This window comes from Ochotona princeps, chromosome 18, assembly GCF_030435755.1.
Source record: "Ochotona princeps isolate mOchPri1 chromosome 18, mOchPri1.hap1, whole genome shotgun sequence".
NCBI classification, from domain to species: Eukaryota; Metazoa; Chordata; class Mammalia; order Lagomorpha; family Ochotonidae; genus Ochotona; species Ochotona princeps.
The window spans coordinates 20,630,332-20,647,840 of record NC_080849.1 but is presented as its reverse complement, the minus strand read 5'-3'; the positions used below and the strand labels follow the sequence as shown (position 1 = coordinate 20,647,840).

General features: G+C 56.9%; 1 protein-coding gene across 4 annotated transcripts in view; it reads right to left on the bottom strand.

Annotated features, from left to right (window-relative positions):
- Positions 1-1,099: 1,099 nt before the first annotated feature.
- Positions 1,100-17,509, bottom strand: part of ZBTB7C (zinc finger and BTB domain containing 7C) — a 279,974-nt gene continuing 263,564 nt past the window's right edge. For all 4 annotated transcript variants that reach the window (XM_058677027.1, XM_058677025.1, XM_058677024.1 and 1 more), the window contains 2 exons: positions 10,242-11,483; positions 1,100-2,254 (listed from right to left, as the gene is read on the bottom strand). In XM_058677027.1, the coding sequence (XP_058533010.1) occupies positions 1,600-2,254; positions 10,242-11,467 (1,881 nt within the window). In that variant the 5' untranslated portion in view covers positions 11,468-11,483 and the 3' untranslated portion in view covers positions 1,100-1,599. The remainder of the gene's footprint in view (positions 2,255-10,241; positions 11,484-17,509) is intronic.

The window sequence follows — 17,509 nt, the reverse complement described above, 5'->3', positions numbered from 1 at the left end:
GTCCAGAGTTTTCTCGCTGACAGAGAAACAGAAACATCAAAAAAAGTAATAAAACAAAAACACATCCGCCCCTCCCCATCCCGCAAGCCTTGCGCTTCAAGGTCTTGGTCAGACATACAGTACTAACATCTTTGGATATTTTACAATTCCAAACGGCAGCCAAGAAAAAAAACAAAAAACAAAAAACTAAGCAGTCATCTGAAAAAACGGGGTTTATCAGAAGTCGTTACCTTTACAAAATAAAAACCAGAGCCCAACACCACAGAATTCCATTTGTTCCTTTGTTGCTTGTGAAGTCTTGGTCCAGCCCCTGTCCCTGGGTGGATGCGGAAAGTGGGGGGGGCGTGGCCTGTGGTCCAGGCTGCCCACACCTGGGGACAGGGGTGTCTGAAGCTGGGGTGCCTCGTCAGGGTGTCCCTTTCCGGGAAGCCAGGGGGTGGGGGAGCAGAGCCTGGGGTCCTCCTCTCGACTTTTTGTTTGCTTAGGAAGAAGCCAAGGCAAACTGGAAGAATGTGTCTGGTGTCTCCCCAGGTGGGAGTGGGAGGCAGGTACCAGCCCCAGCTCTCAGAGCCCATGAGTGCTCTGGGGGCACAGAGAACCCAGTCAGGATGGGGTGAGGGGCAAAGTGCGGTAGGGATGGAGATGGGGATGGGCAGGAAGACACAGACCTCTCCCTCTGCACCTGCCGCTGGTACTGGCTGAGCCCTTCCAACCCAGGAGGTTCCAAGGCTCTCTCCTGTCCAAGGAAGAAAACCCAGCATCTGTGCTTCCACGTGTGGAGGAGGGGGCCGAGTGGGGTCCAGCACAGCAAAACAGGGAGCGGACGATCGCCGCCAGTGCCAAGGCCCTGAGGAACTCACAGCTCAGCAAGCAAAGCCACAAGCCCTGGCTCGCCTGGCAACAGGCAGCAGTCATTGAGGGCTGCTCTGGGGAAGGCTCCAGGGAGGTGGGTGCTGAGCCGGGTCCCCAGGGGGCCTGTCAGGAAGGCGGTCAGTGTCCTGTGGGATGGGCCAGCGAAGCCCTGCTGCCTTGCTCCTGGTTTTCCTGTCTGCTTAATAATGTATGGGTGGAGAGAAAATGTGCAGCGCCCTGGGGAGCCCAAAGCTCCTGTGCCTGCAGGCCTCTCTGGAGGGATAGGCAGATGTGTGTGTGTGTACAGGTGTGTGTACATGTGTTGATGTGTGCTCACCTTTCTGTGTGCATACATGTCTCGATGCACCTGTGTGTTCATGTTGTGTATGCATGTGTGTGTGTGGTGAACCTTAAATCACCAGCTCCCTTCAGAGCAGGATGGTACCGAGGCACAGCGGGTTAGCCTACCTGCCCAACGTCAAGGGCATGTAAGGGGAACATGGGCCCAGATGCTGGGCCTGGCTCCTGTCTCTGGGAGGCCTCCCTGCCAGCAGGGCACTTTTGTCTGAGTGGCAGGAGATGCAGCCCCAGCGGCTGAGCAAGGGGAGACAGGTGCCCTGGAGGCCAGGGAAATACTGTTGCTGCGAACACATCTCTATTCCCATTTTCCCTTTGCAAAATGGGAGGGTGGGCCTGGGCAGACAGGAGACTGAGCAGGTGGACAGCGAGGGGTGGGCAAGGACCAGGCTAGTTGTTGGCTTCGGACATGGAGGCCACGTGGTTGAGGCCTGCGAGCCCCGGCAGCCCGGCCAGGCCCGCGGCCCACGGGTCGGGCAGGGGGAAGTAGGGCCGTGCCGCCGCCGCCACGTCCTCAGCCAGGGCCAGGGCCAGGAGGCCGCCAGCGTTCCGCTCGGCCTCCAGCTGTGCATGGCCAAACAGCTTCATCTGGGTCTCCTGGAACTGACGCTCAAGCTCCTGCAGGCTCAGCGTACCCTTGGGCGCCGCCAGGAAGTGCTTGGCAGGGCTAGGGCCGGGCAGGCACATGGTGGCGCCGCCCAGGTGGCCGCCCACGTCTCCCAGAGTGGGCGGCATCATGAAGGCCGCCTTGTCGGGTGCGGGGCCACCGGGCCCGAAGAGCAGGCTGGCCGCCCTCCAGGCAGCGGGCTTGCGGCCTCGCCGGGGCCGCGCCATGCGGCAGCTCTGGCGCTTGATGTGGCGGTGCAGGTGGTCGGAGCGCGTGAAGCTCTTGTAGCAAAACTCGCACTGGTAGGGCCGCACCCCCGTGTGGATGCGCATGTGGTTCTTGAGGTCGTAGTTGTGCACGAACTTGGCGTTGCAGTGGATGCACAGGTAGGGCCGCTCTCCTGTGTGCTTCCGCATGTGGATCTTGAGCTTGTCCTGCCTGCAAGGCACAGTCAGGGTGTCAGTCCTGGCCCAGCTCCGGGTGTGCACCACACCCATCCCCCTCCAGAGCCTTCCAAGGTTCCCTATTGCCATGACCAGGAGCTTCCTTCAGCCGCTGCCTTGCCCCTGGAACCGTGTGATTACCACTTGGGAAGGGGTAGGATCCTGACTGCCCATCCCTCACGTGGATGCCAAGGCTTGGAGTCCCCCTCTCCAGGGCAGGTGTCTGCGATGGGCACCTGCCCTGGTCCCCTGTTGGTGCAACTGCCATGACTGGCACACTTCCACTCTGCCCACACAGGAGTCACCTTCCCTACCCTCACCCCGTGCCCTGTGCTGTTGCCCATGACCCCCTCCTCCCAGCCCCCACCCTCTGGGCTGTTGCGCTGTCTGTGCCCAGTGCTAGTCTGGAAGGGCTGCGCAGGGGCCCGGGCACACCTTGTTCGCATCTCCTACACGGTGGTTTCTTCTCCTAAGCCCTGGGCTCCGGGCTTTGGCTGCAGACAATTTCGGGCTTTACAAAAGAGCCAGGTGCAACCAGGAATGCGGTCTAATCCGGGGCAGAGCTTTGGAGGGCTTAATGGTATTGTTCAGAGTGAAGGTATGGTACGGGGTGGGGCTCCTCTGGCGAGTCTGGGAGCCCCTTCCCCAGGTGCAAGCCCATCACCAACTTGCTGGGTGACCTCCAGCAAGCTAATTTAACCTCTCTGTGCAGATCCAAGGCTGAAGCCAGAGTGGCAGTCTCCATGGTCTGGGGCCGAGGGAAGAGAACCAGGGCTAGTGTGATGCTGGTGTCATGGTGCACCTGCTGGGAGTCCAGCAAGGGGGACTGGCACTGCAGGGCTGTTCTCCTAAACAGGGCATTAAGTCTTGGCTTGGCTTGGCACCTTCTGCACCTGCCATCTCCTCCTGCCAGGTGTGGCTGGGGTGGAGCTGCAGCCTATAATTGTGGTCTGGGCTTTGAGGTCACAGCAGATGCGGAGCCCGGCTGTCCTCCCTGACACTGCCACGTGTGATCCAACCTCAGCAGGACCCAATTAGGATCTGGTTCCTGGTGTCCCCTGGCCACTAGGGGTCTCACTGGTTCTCATTTTCTAAAAGAATTCTCCAGGGGTGGGGGCAGGAGAAAAAAGGGTGTGTGTGTGTGTGTGTGTGTGTGTGTGTGTGTGTGTACCTGTGTGTGGGCCTGGCAGGAGTACAGCAGGGAGTGGGGGTGGGGGCAAGGGCAGAGTGGGCAGACAGGGAGGGCAGTGGCAGCTGGTCTCCTTTACCACCAGAACTGCCTCCCTCCCACCGCTGGGACTGTTCACTCCTCATGATCTGAACCCAGATTTGCTTTGGACAGTTGGGTTTTTGAGCAGAAAAGGGGGGCTTGTGGCATCCAACCTGAGCTGGCACCTGATCCTGACATGTGTGGGGCACTGGGTCCCTCTCCCTGAGACTGTGGTTCAGGAAGGTGGGTGCAGGGAGTTTGCATTGCTGACAAGCTGTCAGCCGCTGTCACTGGCCATGGGTAGCACGCAGAGACCCTGTTGACTGCGGTGACCCTCCGTTCTGTGGGTGGACACATCGGGGCCCAGCGAGGGGCACTTGGCAGTGCTGGCAGTGCTGAGACCAGAACTCAGGGCTGCAGTCAGGGTCTCTTTGCTCACTTTGCCCCTTGGTGAGAAGCATAAGGGGGCGTGCCCAGAAGCATAACCTACAGAGATGCCACTGTTCGGTCCCTTGGGTCTCTGCACCAGGCAGGCCAGGTGGCCAGGTGCCTTCCTCAGTGGCCACTGATGTCAGGCAGGCCTGGCAGAGAGCTCAGCTTGGGATCATCCACCTGCTTACACCTCAGGAATGAACCCCTTGTCTTTGCAAATCCCTCTTAGAGTTGGTAGAACAGTCCCCTAGAATCACTGTTCAACAACGGGCAATGCAACCAGCAAATCTGCAGATGTTGAGGCCTACACTAAATACTCACAGAATCTCTCCAACCCATCAGGAGGCCATTGGAAATCAATCCCATTTCCATGGTGATCAACCCAAGTCCACAAAAGATGTTTCTAATGTCCTTGTAGGGGTGGGTGGCTGACTGCTGTGCCAATGGCTAGGGTGGGTACTATTCAGAAGCAAAGTACAGTGCAGGTGTGGGTCCCCATCCTGGGCCCCAGCTGCAGATCCCCAAGCAACTGGCTGGCTGACCTTCAGGGAAGTTACATGCAGAGGTACAGTGAGGGCTGGATTCCTGTCCTCACTGGCCAGGGCTGGTGCAGAGTCAAAGCTGGCACAGCCAGCCTGATCTGCCTCATCTAGACAGAGGCAGAGTAGAGGGCATAGAAACTGAGGGCTTTCTAGGGGTACCCAGCCCTCAAGGCATGGGGGGCCTGGAGATGACTGGGAATGGTTTGCTTTGTGCTCTGGGGGATGAGCAAGAGGGTGCAGATGGAGCCATGAGAAGAGGACAATGCCCGTGGGAGACACCAGGCCCTGGGCAAAGCCATCCTTCCCTATTGGTGACTTTCATGGGGCATGAGGAAAGAATGAGGAGTGGGTGGGTGGGATGGGCAGAGCTCAGAATAAGCCTGTTCTGGAAAAAGCCTTTAGGGATCCTCCAGTCCAGCAGACCCATTTTAACCTCCTGGGGCCATGCCCCCCCCACAGCATGGGTCCCAGCCAGATCCCACTCTTCCCAGGCAGGGAAAGGAGTAATCAGAGAGAGAGTGGTTTTGTAAGGCCACAGAGACACTTTCGTGTGGGTGTCAGGACATGGGCATTGAAGGAGAGCTGGACCAGGACCCTGTGCCTAGGGTTACTCATCTCTAAGAGGGCAACTGGGCTGCACCCTTGGGACCCCTGGTGGGTTGTGAGTGTCAGCCACTGGGTAAGGGGGGAGGACATGAACTTTCTGGAAGCTGCTGTTCTGCCCTTGCTCAGCTAGGATGAGCCTCAGGGATTGTGCGCTTGGTTACTTCTCTCAGGTATGGAGGCCGGGATTCCGATGGTCCCAGGGGCTGACTTGGACTGTGCATGGCTTTTCAAACTCTGCCAGCCTCCTGTCTGCACCCACACCCCTTGCAGGCCACGCTCTGGCTAACTCTGAGTCTCTGATCGCCTGCTAGAACAAGCTGGACTGCTGGGCCACCAGCACAGAGCCGGTCATATCCCAGTGTGAACGCTTCTTAAAGCTTCACTCTGTACCCGCTGGGTCTCAGGTGTTTAACACTGCAGGCTCTGTGCTCAGGGCCCCAGCAGAAGGCCAAGTCCAGATGCCAGCATGCCTCTTGCTTCCCCAGTTCTCCATGTACACCCCTTTCTTCCATCTCCAAGTTCACTGTTGCAAAACAGCCTGCTTGAAATGTCTCCTGCCATCAATCCCCAATGCTCCATCTTTCAAGATCAAATTCAAGGGCAATTCTTTACAAACCTTGCCCTGACTACATGGGTCTTGTGCCATTAGCCATATCCCTGCCCTTCTAGTATACCTGTGGCCTAAACACTGCCCCTCAGCCGAGGGGAAGAGGGAGCCACAAGATGACGAGTCACAGGTTCCTCTCCTGCACCCTGGTGATCTCATAGTGTCCACATTGCTCTCCTAGCAGGCGGGGCGCCTTCTGCGGCCCTTGGTGGGCCCACTCAGGTGCTCCTGGCAGACGGGAGTGGCTTTTCTCTCTCGCCTGTTATTTCCAGGACGAGAGTCATTCCACAAGTCATTTCCTCTCCTGCCTGCAGAGCCACTGCCTGTCCCGGCTTCCCAGAGCTCTGTTTATTAGGGCAGTGGTCAGTAGGATGCCATGGCAGGCACAAGTTCGTGGCCAAGGGGGCAGCGACTGCAGCAGATGTAAGAAAGGGCTTCAGGTTCATGGACTTCTGGCAGTTTGGGGAGGCGGGGTAGGCTGGGAGGTGGGCGTGGTCGACCTGTCATAGAAAGCGAAGAAGAGAGGTACAGCAACGTGCTCAAGGGTTCCCTTAATTAGAGCCAGCTTGGGTAGCGCCTATGTCAATCTTCTGGAGTTATTCCCGGAAAGAGGGGAGGGGACCTGGGTGAGGTTACGGGGCTGATGAGAGGCAGTGCCAGGCCTGGACAGGGCCTCTGATGGCCACTCCAGGCCCTTTGTGTCTGCTGAGTCAGTGACACTCTGGGGCCTGCTGGGCACAGTGCACGGACCCCGCTAAGACACCTGTACACTCCGTCCAGCATCAGGGGTGCTCACTGTATGTTTGTTGATGAATCAGCGACTGGCAAGGCCAATCTCCCAAGTCCCCCCCAACAATGCCCACATTCTCCTTCCTGGCCTGGATGCTTCTGTCTACCATCTCATCTCTCTTCCTCCGCCCCTCCCCAGGCACCTAGACGAGGTCATACGCTGACCCCCTTCCAGCTCAGAGAAAGCTCACTGTCGGGAAAGATGCAAGTCTGCATGAGCTCATTTCCTGAATGGAAGCAAGGGGTGGGGGTTACGAAGCCTGGGTCTGGGGTGCACGGTCTCCAGTGAGACCCCTACCTCCATCCCCACCCCCTGCCCAGGGCAGGCCGCTTGCCCGCAGCATCCGCCCAGGGCCTCTTGGCCTTGGTGCCGAGCGCTCTTCCTGCGGCCCTGGCTAATGACATTACATTCTGTTAATCAGGTTCCCAGAGCTGCTAGCGGTGGGAGGGAGAACTCAACAGAAAATAAGGGGAGGGGTCACATGGGGAAGCAATCTGGGCTTCTGTCCTTGTTTGGAGCATGGCTGGCTGCTGGGTGGAGGAGTGGGCAGCAGGCATGCAAGGAGGGCATTGCAGCGGCTGGGAGGGGGCACATGGGGGAGCAAGCTCCGGGCAGCAGAGGGGGGTGACTGGCCAGCCATGTTCCCTAGAAGCCCCGGGCAGAGGCTGGACAGGCAGGGTGCAGATCCCCTAGCCTGCAACCCAGTGGGCATGTGGTGACCACCGCCACTGAAAGGCCCCCACAGCGACAGAGCAGGCCCCTGTGGAGAGGCTGCCCTGGAGGCTTGGCTATGGGCAAACCTCCACCTGGGCATGGGTCCAGCAAAGAGCCCTTCAGGGCCCTGTAGAGGGCTGAGAAGCAAAGGACCAGTGCTTGGGAGGGCAGTGAAGGGCAGCACATGGTGGTCCCAGCCCCAGCCCAGTGAGAAAGCAATAAGGTCCCTTGTGGTAGGCAGCCTGGGGAGGCCGCTCCCCCTCCTCCCTGCCCTCCCCGACCCCAGTTCTCAGATCCTGGGGAGGCCGGGTATGGGGGTCAGGGGGGACAGGGCGGGACAGTGGTACACTCCAGAGCTCACCTCTGCAGGGTCAGAGCCCGGGGGGGGGGGGGGAAGCATGCATGCAAGAAGAGGTGCGTGTGGGGTCTGGAATGTAGCCGCTGCAGCTGAGACAGCCCCGGGCCCAGATGACTATCACCCTGCATGCAAGAGTGGCTAAGGGAGGGCAGGATGCATGGCTGGGTGGTCAGAACGGCCGCCTCCTGCAACCTCCCCTGGGTTCATCTCTCCCTGAAGGGGGACAGTGCACTCAGAGTTCACCTTACTGCCCACCAGGAATGTGCTGGGAGAGAAGGTTCTGGAATGTCTCCTCCCTACGGCTTCGAGCTGCTGTGTGAACAGGGAGGCCCTGAAGAATGTTCTGAGAGGGAGTTGTCTGTCTATAGTGACTAAGGCTCAACTTTCCCTAGGGAGACAGTGCCTACAGACCAGCCAGGGCTTTGTAGCAGGGTCCAGAGGGATGAAGTGGACATGGAAGGCAGCGGGTAGGGGTGCTGGGGATGCGGGGTGCAGGGCCGTGCGCATCTGTCACAGCCACCAGTCTGGGTCTTTTCTGAAGGGAGGAGAGGGGCTCCCAGGGTTGGCCATCTGCCTGGGGTGGGGCAGGCATGAGGTGGCAGGAGGCATGGCTGGTACCCTCAGCCGCTGGATCTGGTCTAAGGCTTTGCAGCCATTCAAGGGGCCGGCGGGGGTGCGCTGTGGCACAGGCTGCAGGTGTGTGAACCGTCCTTGAATCTGGCCTTCATCTAGTGCTCATGTCTGTTTGCTGGCCCTGTGTCATGTCAGTGGCTTTGTTCAGGTGTTCTGGCCTGTTGGGGTAGCACTGAGCTGGTGGAGCTCAGGCCTGCTGTCCTGTGGGGTGACAGGAGCAGAGTCGCTGAGGCCAACAAGGCTTGGGTGGCCCAGAGGAAGGAAGGGGGATGTTCCGGCTATGGGGCTCTACTCCGCTATATCTCTCACTGCTGCTGCTCCCTCCAGCATCATGGGGAAGTACCTGGGACAGAAGCAATGTGAGCAGGGCCGGAGGGTACCCTGGAACAATCCTGGCAGCCCTTCCAGGCCGTCACGACGTGTCTGTGGAGGCCTTGGCAATGCCACCATCACTGACACTGGGGCCGCTGCTTGCTGGGCCCCATCTTGTTTCCTCTCGGGAAACCACAGCCCTTGGCTTGACACCCAGCCTGTGGCACCATATGTCATTGCATTCTCAGAGGACAAAGCTTTCAGGGGCCTGGCCAGGAAAAGCTAAACAATGAGAGAAATTTTCAGGAGGATGCTAGGCAATGAGACCAATGTGTACCACCAGGTGGGTTCTTCCAGGGACGCAGGCAGCATGGGGGAAGGGTTTGCCAGGATCACCTAGCTCTGAGCACACCAGGTCCACCTGCTGCAACATTACCTGTTCGAATCCTCCCTACTGTGTGCAGCTTGCCAAAGGGACCACTCATGTCATTTATCCAAGTGAGGCCCATCAAGGGCTGGCAGTGGTAGGATCTGCCACGTACCATCCCACCAATCAGTGCTGCCCACAAATGCTGCTGTGTGGAGGAGGCCACAACCACATGGGCTAAAGGGGAGTCTATGAAAGAGGAAATGCTGATAACGCTCAGATTGTCCAGTTCTGTAGTAGCACCAAGTGGCTCTGCCCCATAGACATAAGAGGAACCATGTTTCTGAGGTCCAGCTCCAGAATGTTGGATAGGCCCTGTTGGGGGTCTCTGTTGTCTTCTGGTGAAGTGGGGTTCTAGTCTCAGCCCTGACATTTAAGGATTGGAACTAAAATAGTAAGGCCTGGCTGGGGAGAGAGCTAGGGAGGTATGCCTAGGGCAGCCCTGGAGGGCATAACAGGCCAAGTGTGGAGTAGCCGCCACTGCCACTAGGAATGAAATGAAGGGACTGGGGCCAGTACCCTGGCATAGTGGGTTAATCTGTCACCTGCAGGACCAGCACCCCATATGAGCACTGGTTCTAGTTTCAGCTGTTCTACTTCCCATCCAGCTCCCTGCTTATGGCCTGGGAAAGCAGTAGAGGATGGCCCAAAGCCTTGGGATCCTACACTCGCATGGGAGACCTAGAAGAAGCTCCTGGCTTAGGATTGGTCCAGCTCCAGTTTATTGCAGCTGTTTGGGGAGTGATCCAGCAGATGGAAGATCTCTTTCTTTTCTCTTTCTCTGTAGCTTTGCATTTTGAATAGAACTAAAACAAATCTTAAAAGAGAAACATTCCACCTAGGTCACAGGCACATGCAGCTGGGAAGGGCAGTGAGGCTGAGCCAGCAGGGGCCAAGGCTGCCCCCAACTCTGACTCAGCCATAGCAGCTCAGCTCCTGCCTTTTCTGACTTGGGTTTCTAGCTGATATTGTAGGAGACTACTTCTCCAAGTTCATAGAGATGGAGTGAAAAGGTAAGCCAATTTCAGTGCTATCAGTTTTGAAATCGTACTTTTTTTTTTCATAACATGCTCTTTGATGGACTTCATGAAGACCCCCTCAGAGGTGTAGATTTCAGAAACTTTTTGACACCAGCATCAACTTATAACAACTCCATGTTCTGCCACCTTCTATGTACCCTGGTGTCTGAGAAAGCTCCTCAAAAGGGTCTGAGGATCAGTGCTCCCAGGCAGTGCAACCGGGCAGTGCCCAGCAGCCCATGTGCCTAGCACCCAGGTGGGCCATGCCCACAGCCTCTGGCCCCTGCCCAGCACTCCCCTGCAACCTCCCACCACGGGCAGCAGGTGCGCACCTGGTAAAGCGGACCTCGCAGATGTTGCACATGTATGGCTTCTCCCCGGTGTGTGTCCTCATGTGCCGCGGCAGTTTCCCGGCCCCCATGATGATCTTGTGGCAGATGGGGCACTGCTGTGAGGCCTTGGGTTTCAACTTGCGCTCCTCCACCAGCGGCCAGGGTGGGAAGAGGCTGCCCAAGTGGGCGGCACTCAGGAAGTTGAGATAGGCACCATAGTCGTTCTCTGCCTTGATGGGGCCCAGCGGCCCCCCGGGCAGCTCAGGGAATACATCCTTCAGGAAGTCATTGGGGAAGGGCGGCGGGGGTGGGGGCAGCTCCTCTTTCTCCTCCTCCTTGATCTTGCGGCTTCTGATGACCAGATCTAGGGGCGTGTTGTCCAGGGGCTCCATGGGCTGCTCCGGCAGCTGGGTGAAGGCCCCAAAGTCGCCTGGCCAGAGATGGGGGAAGAAGTCTGGGGCAAAGGGAGAAAGGGAGGGTCTCCGATCAGGGATGCCAGCTTTGGGGTACAGGTTCTCTCTCAGTAGGGACTCAATGGAGAAGTCCCGGATCACACCCAGGTGGCCAGGGCCACTGGCCGGAAAGGCATCGGGGAAGTCGCTCGGGGCGTCGGAGTATGCCTTCTCTGTGAGGTGGTCCGTCTTGGAGGGGCTTTGGCGGCAGTTAATGTCCTGGGGGTCAGGCAGGTTTTCTTGATCGGCGAAGTCCTCTGTGTCATCATCTTCCTCCTCCTCCTCCTCCTCCTCCTCCTCTTCCTCTTCGTCCTCCTCCTCATCATCCTCATCGTCCTCATCGTCGTCGTCATCCTCCTTGTCATCCTCCTCCCCGCCCTCTCCGCTGGGCTCCATGATCTCCAGGCAGACATTGACGATGCACTGGATCTCCAGCATGCGGGCGGCGTTGAGGATGTGTTTGACGTTGGCGGCGGTGATGGTGAGCGTAGAGGTGTAGGCGAACTCCAGGATGGCAGCCAGCGCCTCAGGCTGCACAAAGTCGATCTCATAGACGTAGGGTTGACTGGCCAGGGTGCCGGCTGTGAAGAGCTTCTTGAAGTATTTGCTACAGGCGGCCAGCACGGAGCGGTGCGTGCGGTATTCCTGCTGCTGCACCACCAGCAGCACGTCGCACAGTAGCCCGGCGTGCCGCTGCTCGTTGAGGCTGCACAGCACCTCGCTGCTGTGGTTGGGGAAAGGGATGCCAATGAGCTCGTCGATGCCGCTGGCCATGTTCTCAGCCAGAGCCCTGGGAATACACACACAAAGGGGAGGGAAATGGGGGTTAGCGCGTGGGCTGCGAGACACGGGGGGACTTGGCAGCAGAGCTGGTGCCCACCATGCTGGGGCCTTCCCTTGCCACTGGGCTATAGACTCCTGGTTTCTCCGTGGGGAGCTATGGGAAACCACTGGGCAATCTCACAGTTGCTTGCCTGAATTTCACTTTTTCATTGTGCATCTGTGGAAAACCAGGACGAACAGCCACAAGAAAGCCACCTTCTTCCCTCTCCCCTGGGCATGCTGCAGGGACAAGATCGACTTCCATGCAGGGTTGTGTGGCACCTCCTGCTGGCAAATGCTCTGGTTTGCTGCAAGAACCCTCTAACTCTCACAGATGCATTCACTTTTTGCACTGGCTACTAGGAAGCTCAGGCCCATTTTCAGGTTCCTTTTCAGCAAGCAAAGGTGGTGGTGGGGCACTTGTTGCATGTTTTGCTTCCTGACTTTATTTCCTACTTCCAATTGTTGATCTCATTGTTAAAAAAATACTAATATCCTGGGAGCTGGTGTTGTGGCATAGCAGAAAAGCAGAGTAAGATGGCCCAAGTGCTTGAGGGCTGCCATGCACGTGGGCATGAAGTGGATGAAGTTCTTGGCTTTGGTTGGCCCAGCCCTGGCTACTGCAGCCATCTGGGGAGTAAGCCAGCAGATGGAAGATCTCTCCCTCTGACTCTAACCATACAATATGTGTGTGCCTAGTATCTTTAATATCTAATTTACATGAACCTGTGAGACATTTTACCTAAAAACACAAATTTAAATTCAACAAGAATGTAAGTCATCCCCCATCCTACCTCTAGCCAGATAGAGGGGAACCTGACAGTCCTACAGGCTCCTCAGCAGGGATGCAGGCTGGATCTGAGTCTCAGATAAGTATAGAAGTGGAATGGCTTGACAGCAGACACAACCAAACTAAGTGAGGCAACGGAATGGATTCTGCCTAATGTCATGGTGCTGGGAGCCAGGGGACCATCAGGAGAGAGTAATGTCAGCCTTGCAAGAGTGGCTGTTTCCCATTTGACACCAGGAGGTGGCGCTGTATAGGCCCTCATCCAAACAGGCAGGTGCTGTGGCCTGGTCCTGCTCTTGGGGTTTCTAGAACCATGACCTACCTGAACCTCCTTTCTGTGAAGTATTTGGTGTCAACAAGAGAAACCGGACTAAGTTTCACTTCTTCCTGTGGGAGCTTGCTGCCAAGGAGGCGTGAGGGCGCCCAAACATCCCTGTGGAGAGGTCTGTGTAGTAAGAACAGAGACCTCCTGCTAGCAGCCAGCACCTGCTCACCAGCCCTGGACACCAGCTGTGCTGTGACAGGGGATCCCCAATGGCACTCAGGCCCTCAGGTTACGGCTTTCCTGACTGGCGCCTTCCCTGCAACCTTACAAGCTCCTGAAAACAGAGGCAATCTGTGTTTTCAGCTCCAGGTTTTAGAGCTCTCTGCCCAGCAGCCATAGGTGCCACCGTCCGTATTTGTGGCATTAACCACTGACAGAACCGAGGTGTGATGCACAGTGGGGCAGTGTTGTGTCGTGGGCGATTAAGGGCTCCAGCCAGTGGAACTAGGAAGTTTTGGCTCAGTTTTAGTGGATGGTTCACTAAAGAGATCCCCAAGAAGCCACTGGGAGTGCAGTGGTGTCCTGACGCTCGGAGTGGGGTGAGGGGACTGTGGGCAAGGACACTCCCCTTTGCCAAGTAAGAAGTGTTCCTGGGAAATGTATTCTATCTGCAGAGCCCCATCTTCTTGCCCCTTGGGGACATGTGCCTTCAAAGACAATGTTTTAAATGCTTTTCACAAAAAGCCCTACCTTCCTTTAGCCTGTCTCTGGCTTGTTTCATTAAAGGCAGAGTGGTAAGAGAGAAGAAAGAGAGAGAGAGATCTTGAATCAGTCAGTTCACACTCCAAATGTCTACAATAGTCCAAGCTGGGCCAGGCCAGAGCCAGAAACTCCATCTGGGTCCCCCACATGAGTAGCAGGGCTCAAGCAATTGGACCATCATCTGCTGCCTCCTAGGATGCATTAACTGGGGGGCCGAATCAGAAACCCAATAGTTGAGACTTGAACCCACGCTCTGATTGATATGGGATGCCAGTGTTACACACAGAGCCTAACACAGCCACTTCTCTGCCTTCTTCAGCTGGGGAGCTGGAGCTGCTGGCACGTGTGTGGATGCCCAGCTTCTCTTGCTGCACTAACTGCCTGTGGATGGAGAGTGGGTGACCTACGCACCCGTCTCATCTGCTGTCCTTCTGAGCAGTGTCTCCTTGGGGTCCGGGTTTAGGAAGCCACAGCCGGATGGTCAAGAAAGGCTCCTCTTCCTCTCCAGGTTGCTGGGTCCCCACGCTGTGACTGGGTGGCCATGGCAAACCTGCTAACATGTGTCAAAACCACGGGGAGCTAGATGCACATAGTGGATCTGGTGATGGGGAGGGGCAACAGCTCCCCTTGACACTGAACTTGAAGGCTGATCTGCTGTGTGGCGACTTCTCCCTGCAACTTGGCTGGTTTTGTTCCCTTCCTGAAGGAACAGATGTAGGGTACTTGGTGCTGTTGTTCCACACAGGAGAATAACCCTGGGGGTGGGGTGGGACTCATGGTGCTGCCACTTCATGTCCCATTGTCTCTTTGGGGAGAAGCACCCCTAACCACCCCCCCCGACATCACCCCTTGAGAACTTCCCTGGTGACGTTAAGATTCCCAGGTCCTGGTGGGCCAGAAGACAGCAGTGTCCCAGAGGGCACACCACGCCCTCCCCTGCATCCCTTCTGCCATGGCCCAACCAGAGCAACTCCAAGAATAATATGTACCCACAAATATATTGTACACACACACACACACACACACACACACACAGAGAAGCAGAAAAATTTCAACTGCCAACAGAGGCTGGATGCAAACAGGAGCCTCTGATAGCCCCCCCAAAAAATATGTGATTCAAAAATAACGAGGAGAGAAAAGGCGAGAAGCAGAGCTCAGAAACAGAGGAGAGAGGGGTGGGTGTTGCCCGGGGGATGTTAGGGACTCTTGCATTGTGATGTTCTGCTTCTGATTCAGCTTCCTGCAAAGCAACCCCCTTGGAAGCAGCAGCTGATGGCTCAAGGACTTGAGGCTCTGCTGCCCACAGGGGAGACCAGATGGAATTCTGGGCTTTTGGATTCGGCTCGGTGCAGTCACAGCAGTGGGAAAATCTCCCAATATATACATCAAACAAATATATAAACTTTAAAAAGAACACCTCCCCCAAGTGCCAGGGGGCTTGATGCCATTGTGGCTGCCATCCCAGAGGGCACAGGGCTGAAGCAGCCATGCCTAGGGCCTCTGTCCTCCGGGGGGAAGGTCTGCAGCCCCCACAACCTGTCTGACAAAGGTAGTTCTTACCCCTCTGTTCTGGATTTCTGCACCTGCTGATGAGAGCACATCCTTTCCTGGACACCTGTGCTCTCCTCCCTCCCTACCGAGGGGCAGTCAGTCCACTTTTGGAGCACCTGCCGCTCGTCAGTCACATACCCCTAATCCTTCCACAACCAACGACGTTGTGAAGGGTGCACATTTTTATCAGCACCTCCAATGCTGAAATAAAGAGATGTGGAGAGGTGGATGATATGCCCAAGGCCACACAGTCAACAAGCATCTAAGCCAGGATTCGAAGCCATTTCATCCTCACTACACTGTTTCCTGAAGTCTGCCTGTGGAGCAGTGAGAAACAGGGGGCTTTGAACCTTGCCGTTGCAGGTGGACTTTTTCTTCAGGGGTTTGATGAGAGGGCTGTGCACCAGGGAGCTGAGACCCACACAAACCACCTCAGAGGTGGGGTTCAGCACCAAGTACAGATGAGGTATAGGGACCCCATGGAGCCCTGTGGGCGGGGGCATCTGAGTAGGCTTCCAGAAGCAGGGCCCTGCCTGAACTGGGAACGAGACAGAGAGAAGATCTGCCTGGGTGGGGAGGCAGGAAGAGCCTGCTCTGCATTGTCTGGGTCTGGATGTCTTTGATCTTTCAGAGTTCCTCCCAACGATCTGCCTAACCTGCCTTCCCAGGAGGGGAATCACACAGAAGCTGACCCCAGCCAGCTCTGTGCCTGGAATTGATTGACAGTAGGCAGGGGTGAGGTGCAAAGGCCTGCCTCTCATTCTCCCTGAGCTCAGTTTCCTCATCTCTGCAATGGGAGTGAAGTCACAAACAGAAGGATGGTCCCAGCCCCATCAGTCAGAAAATCCTGTCACTCATAAAGGCACTTTGGTTAGTTCACTTCATCCTGATGGCTAGCTTCGTGGTCCTTGCTGGATGGAGACTGGAGAGGTTGCCTACCTGCCCCAGGTCTCTCAGCCAGAGACCTGATTGAGTACCTTGGCTTTCTTGTCCTCCGTGGCTGGCCTTGGTGGTGGGACCACTGTCCACCTGTTTGAATCCTGCTCCCTGCAGCAGGTCTGGGGATCCCAGCTGCCACATCCCAGCTCGGGCTGGCCGCAGCCTGCAGACTCCCCCCACCCAGTTCTACACACTTTGTCCCTGCCCAGATCTGCAGTTTCCAAGCCACCTGTACCCTGAGTGGCTGCAGGGAGGATGAGGGTGAAGCAGGAGGGGCACCACAGAGGGCGAGGAGGGCTATGGCTCTCCTTTGTATCCTTGGGCATGGGGCTAGACAGCAGCCAGCTGGGTGCACAGGGCAGCTCTGTGCTCCCTGTGGTCGCAGACAGTGCCACTCACGAGCTCAGGGAGAAGGGGAGTGGTGGGCCTGGGGCCAGAGACAGGGAGGTGAGGTCTGGCTCTAGCAGCTGGCCAGGCCCTGGTCTCTGCCCTGGCATGTACCCCACCCTGCCCTGAGCAGTTCCCCCTAGGAGGGCAGCCACACCTCTTGGCCTTGAAGTGCCCCTGAGTCTTGGTTGGCCCAGGGGCTGGGACTAGACATGTGGGCTGAAGCCTGGGCAGCCTGCACCCCACCTGCTGAGAGCACCCCAGGCAAAGCGCCCACACTGGGTGAAGCCAGCCCCACCCTCTCAGCTGCCCTGCCAGGACATGCCAGGAGCCCACGGTCCCTAGTTCAGCTGGCCCCTGTCAGGTTTCCTGTGCAGTTCGTTCTGAGCTTTCTTCCTCTGCCAAAGACCATGGCCATCCAGATGTTCTTTCACTGCTGGAATGTGTGCACCGCCCCCCACCCAGCCCCTGTTCCCTGCCCCAGGACAAAACGGGCAAGGGCTGTAGCCCAGGCCACAGCCTGGGCCAGACCTGGGAGGCAGGCACTTCTGGGCTTTCATCTCAGCCACAGATAGTTTTTCTCTTCAGCCCCGCATCTGGGGCCCAAGTATTTTGTTGCTGGGTTAGTGGCATGCTGCGCCTGCTGAGCCCGCCCTGCAGAAGACCTGGTTCTCACGTGGCTCTCTCCATCTGCATCCCACATCCAACAGGGATCATTGCACTGGTGAGAAACACAGGCTCGTGCCTGTGGCTGACACGTCTGAGGTCACAGCACTTGAAAGTGACAGAAGCTCCCACACCTGACTGGTCCTCTGTGCCAAGCTGTGCTCCTGACCCATCTTCCACATTGCAATTGCCTGGTTGGGCACACAAGGTCTAAGAGCAATCATAGGGCTTCCATCCTCCTAAGGATGGACAGACAAGAAGGTTTCCTCTAAGGGGGTGTGGCCCAAGGGAAGTGCACATGAGACAGCAAGATAAGGCAGCCCCCCATCTGAGCTGCAGGGTACGGTAGGGGTGTACAGATGTCCCTGCTCCATCATCACCCCCTGGAGGAGCCCCTCCTTCACAGCAGGTGTGCCAGGACCACTTCTCCCACCCCCTAGTCCATGGAGTGGCTTGCAGTTCTTGACCTCTTTTTAATTTTAAATATTTATTTATTTTTATAGGAAAGGCAGATTTACAGAGAGGAAGAGAGACAGAGGAAGATCTTACATCTGTTGACTCACTCCCCAAGTGGCAACAACAGCCGGAGCTGAGCCGATCCAAAACCAAGAGCTTCTTCCAGGCCTCCCACATG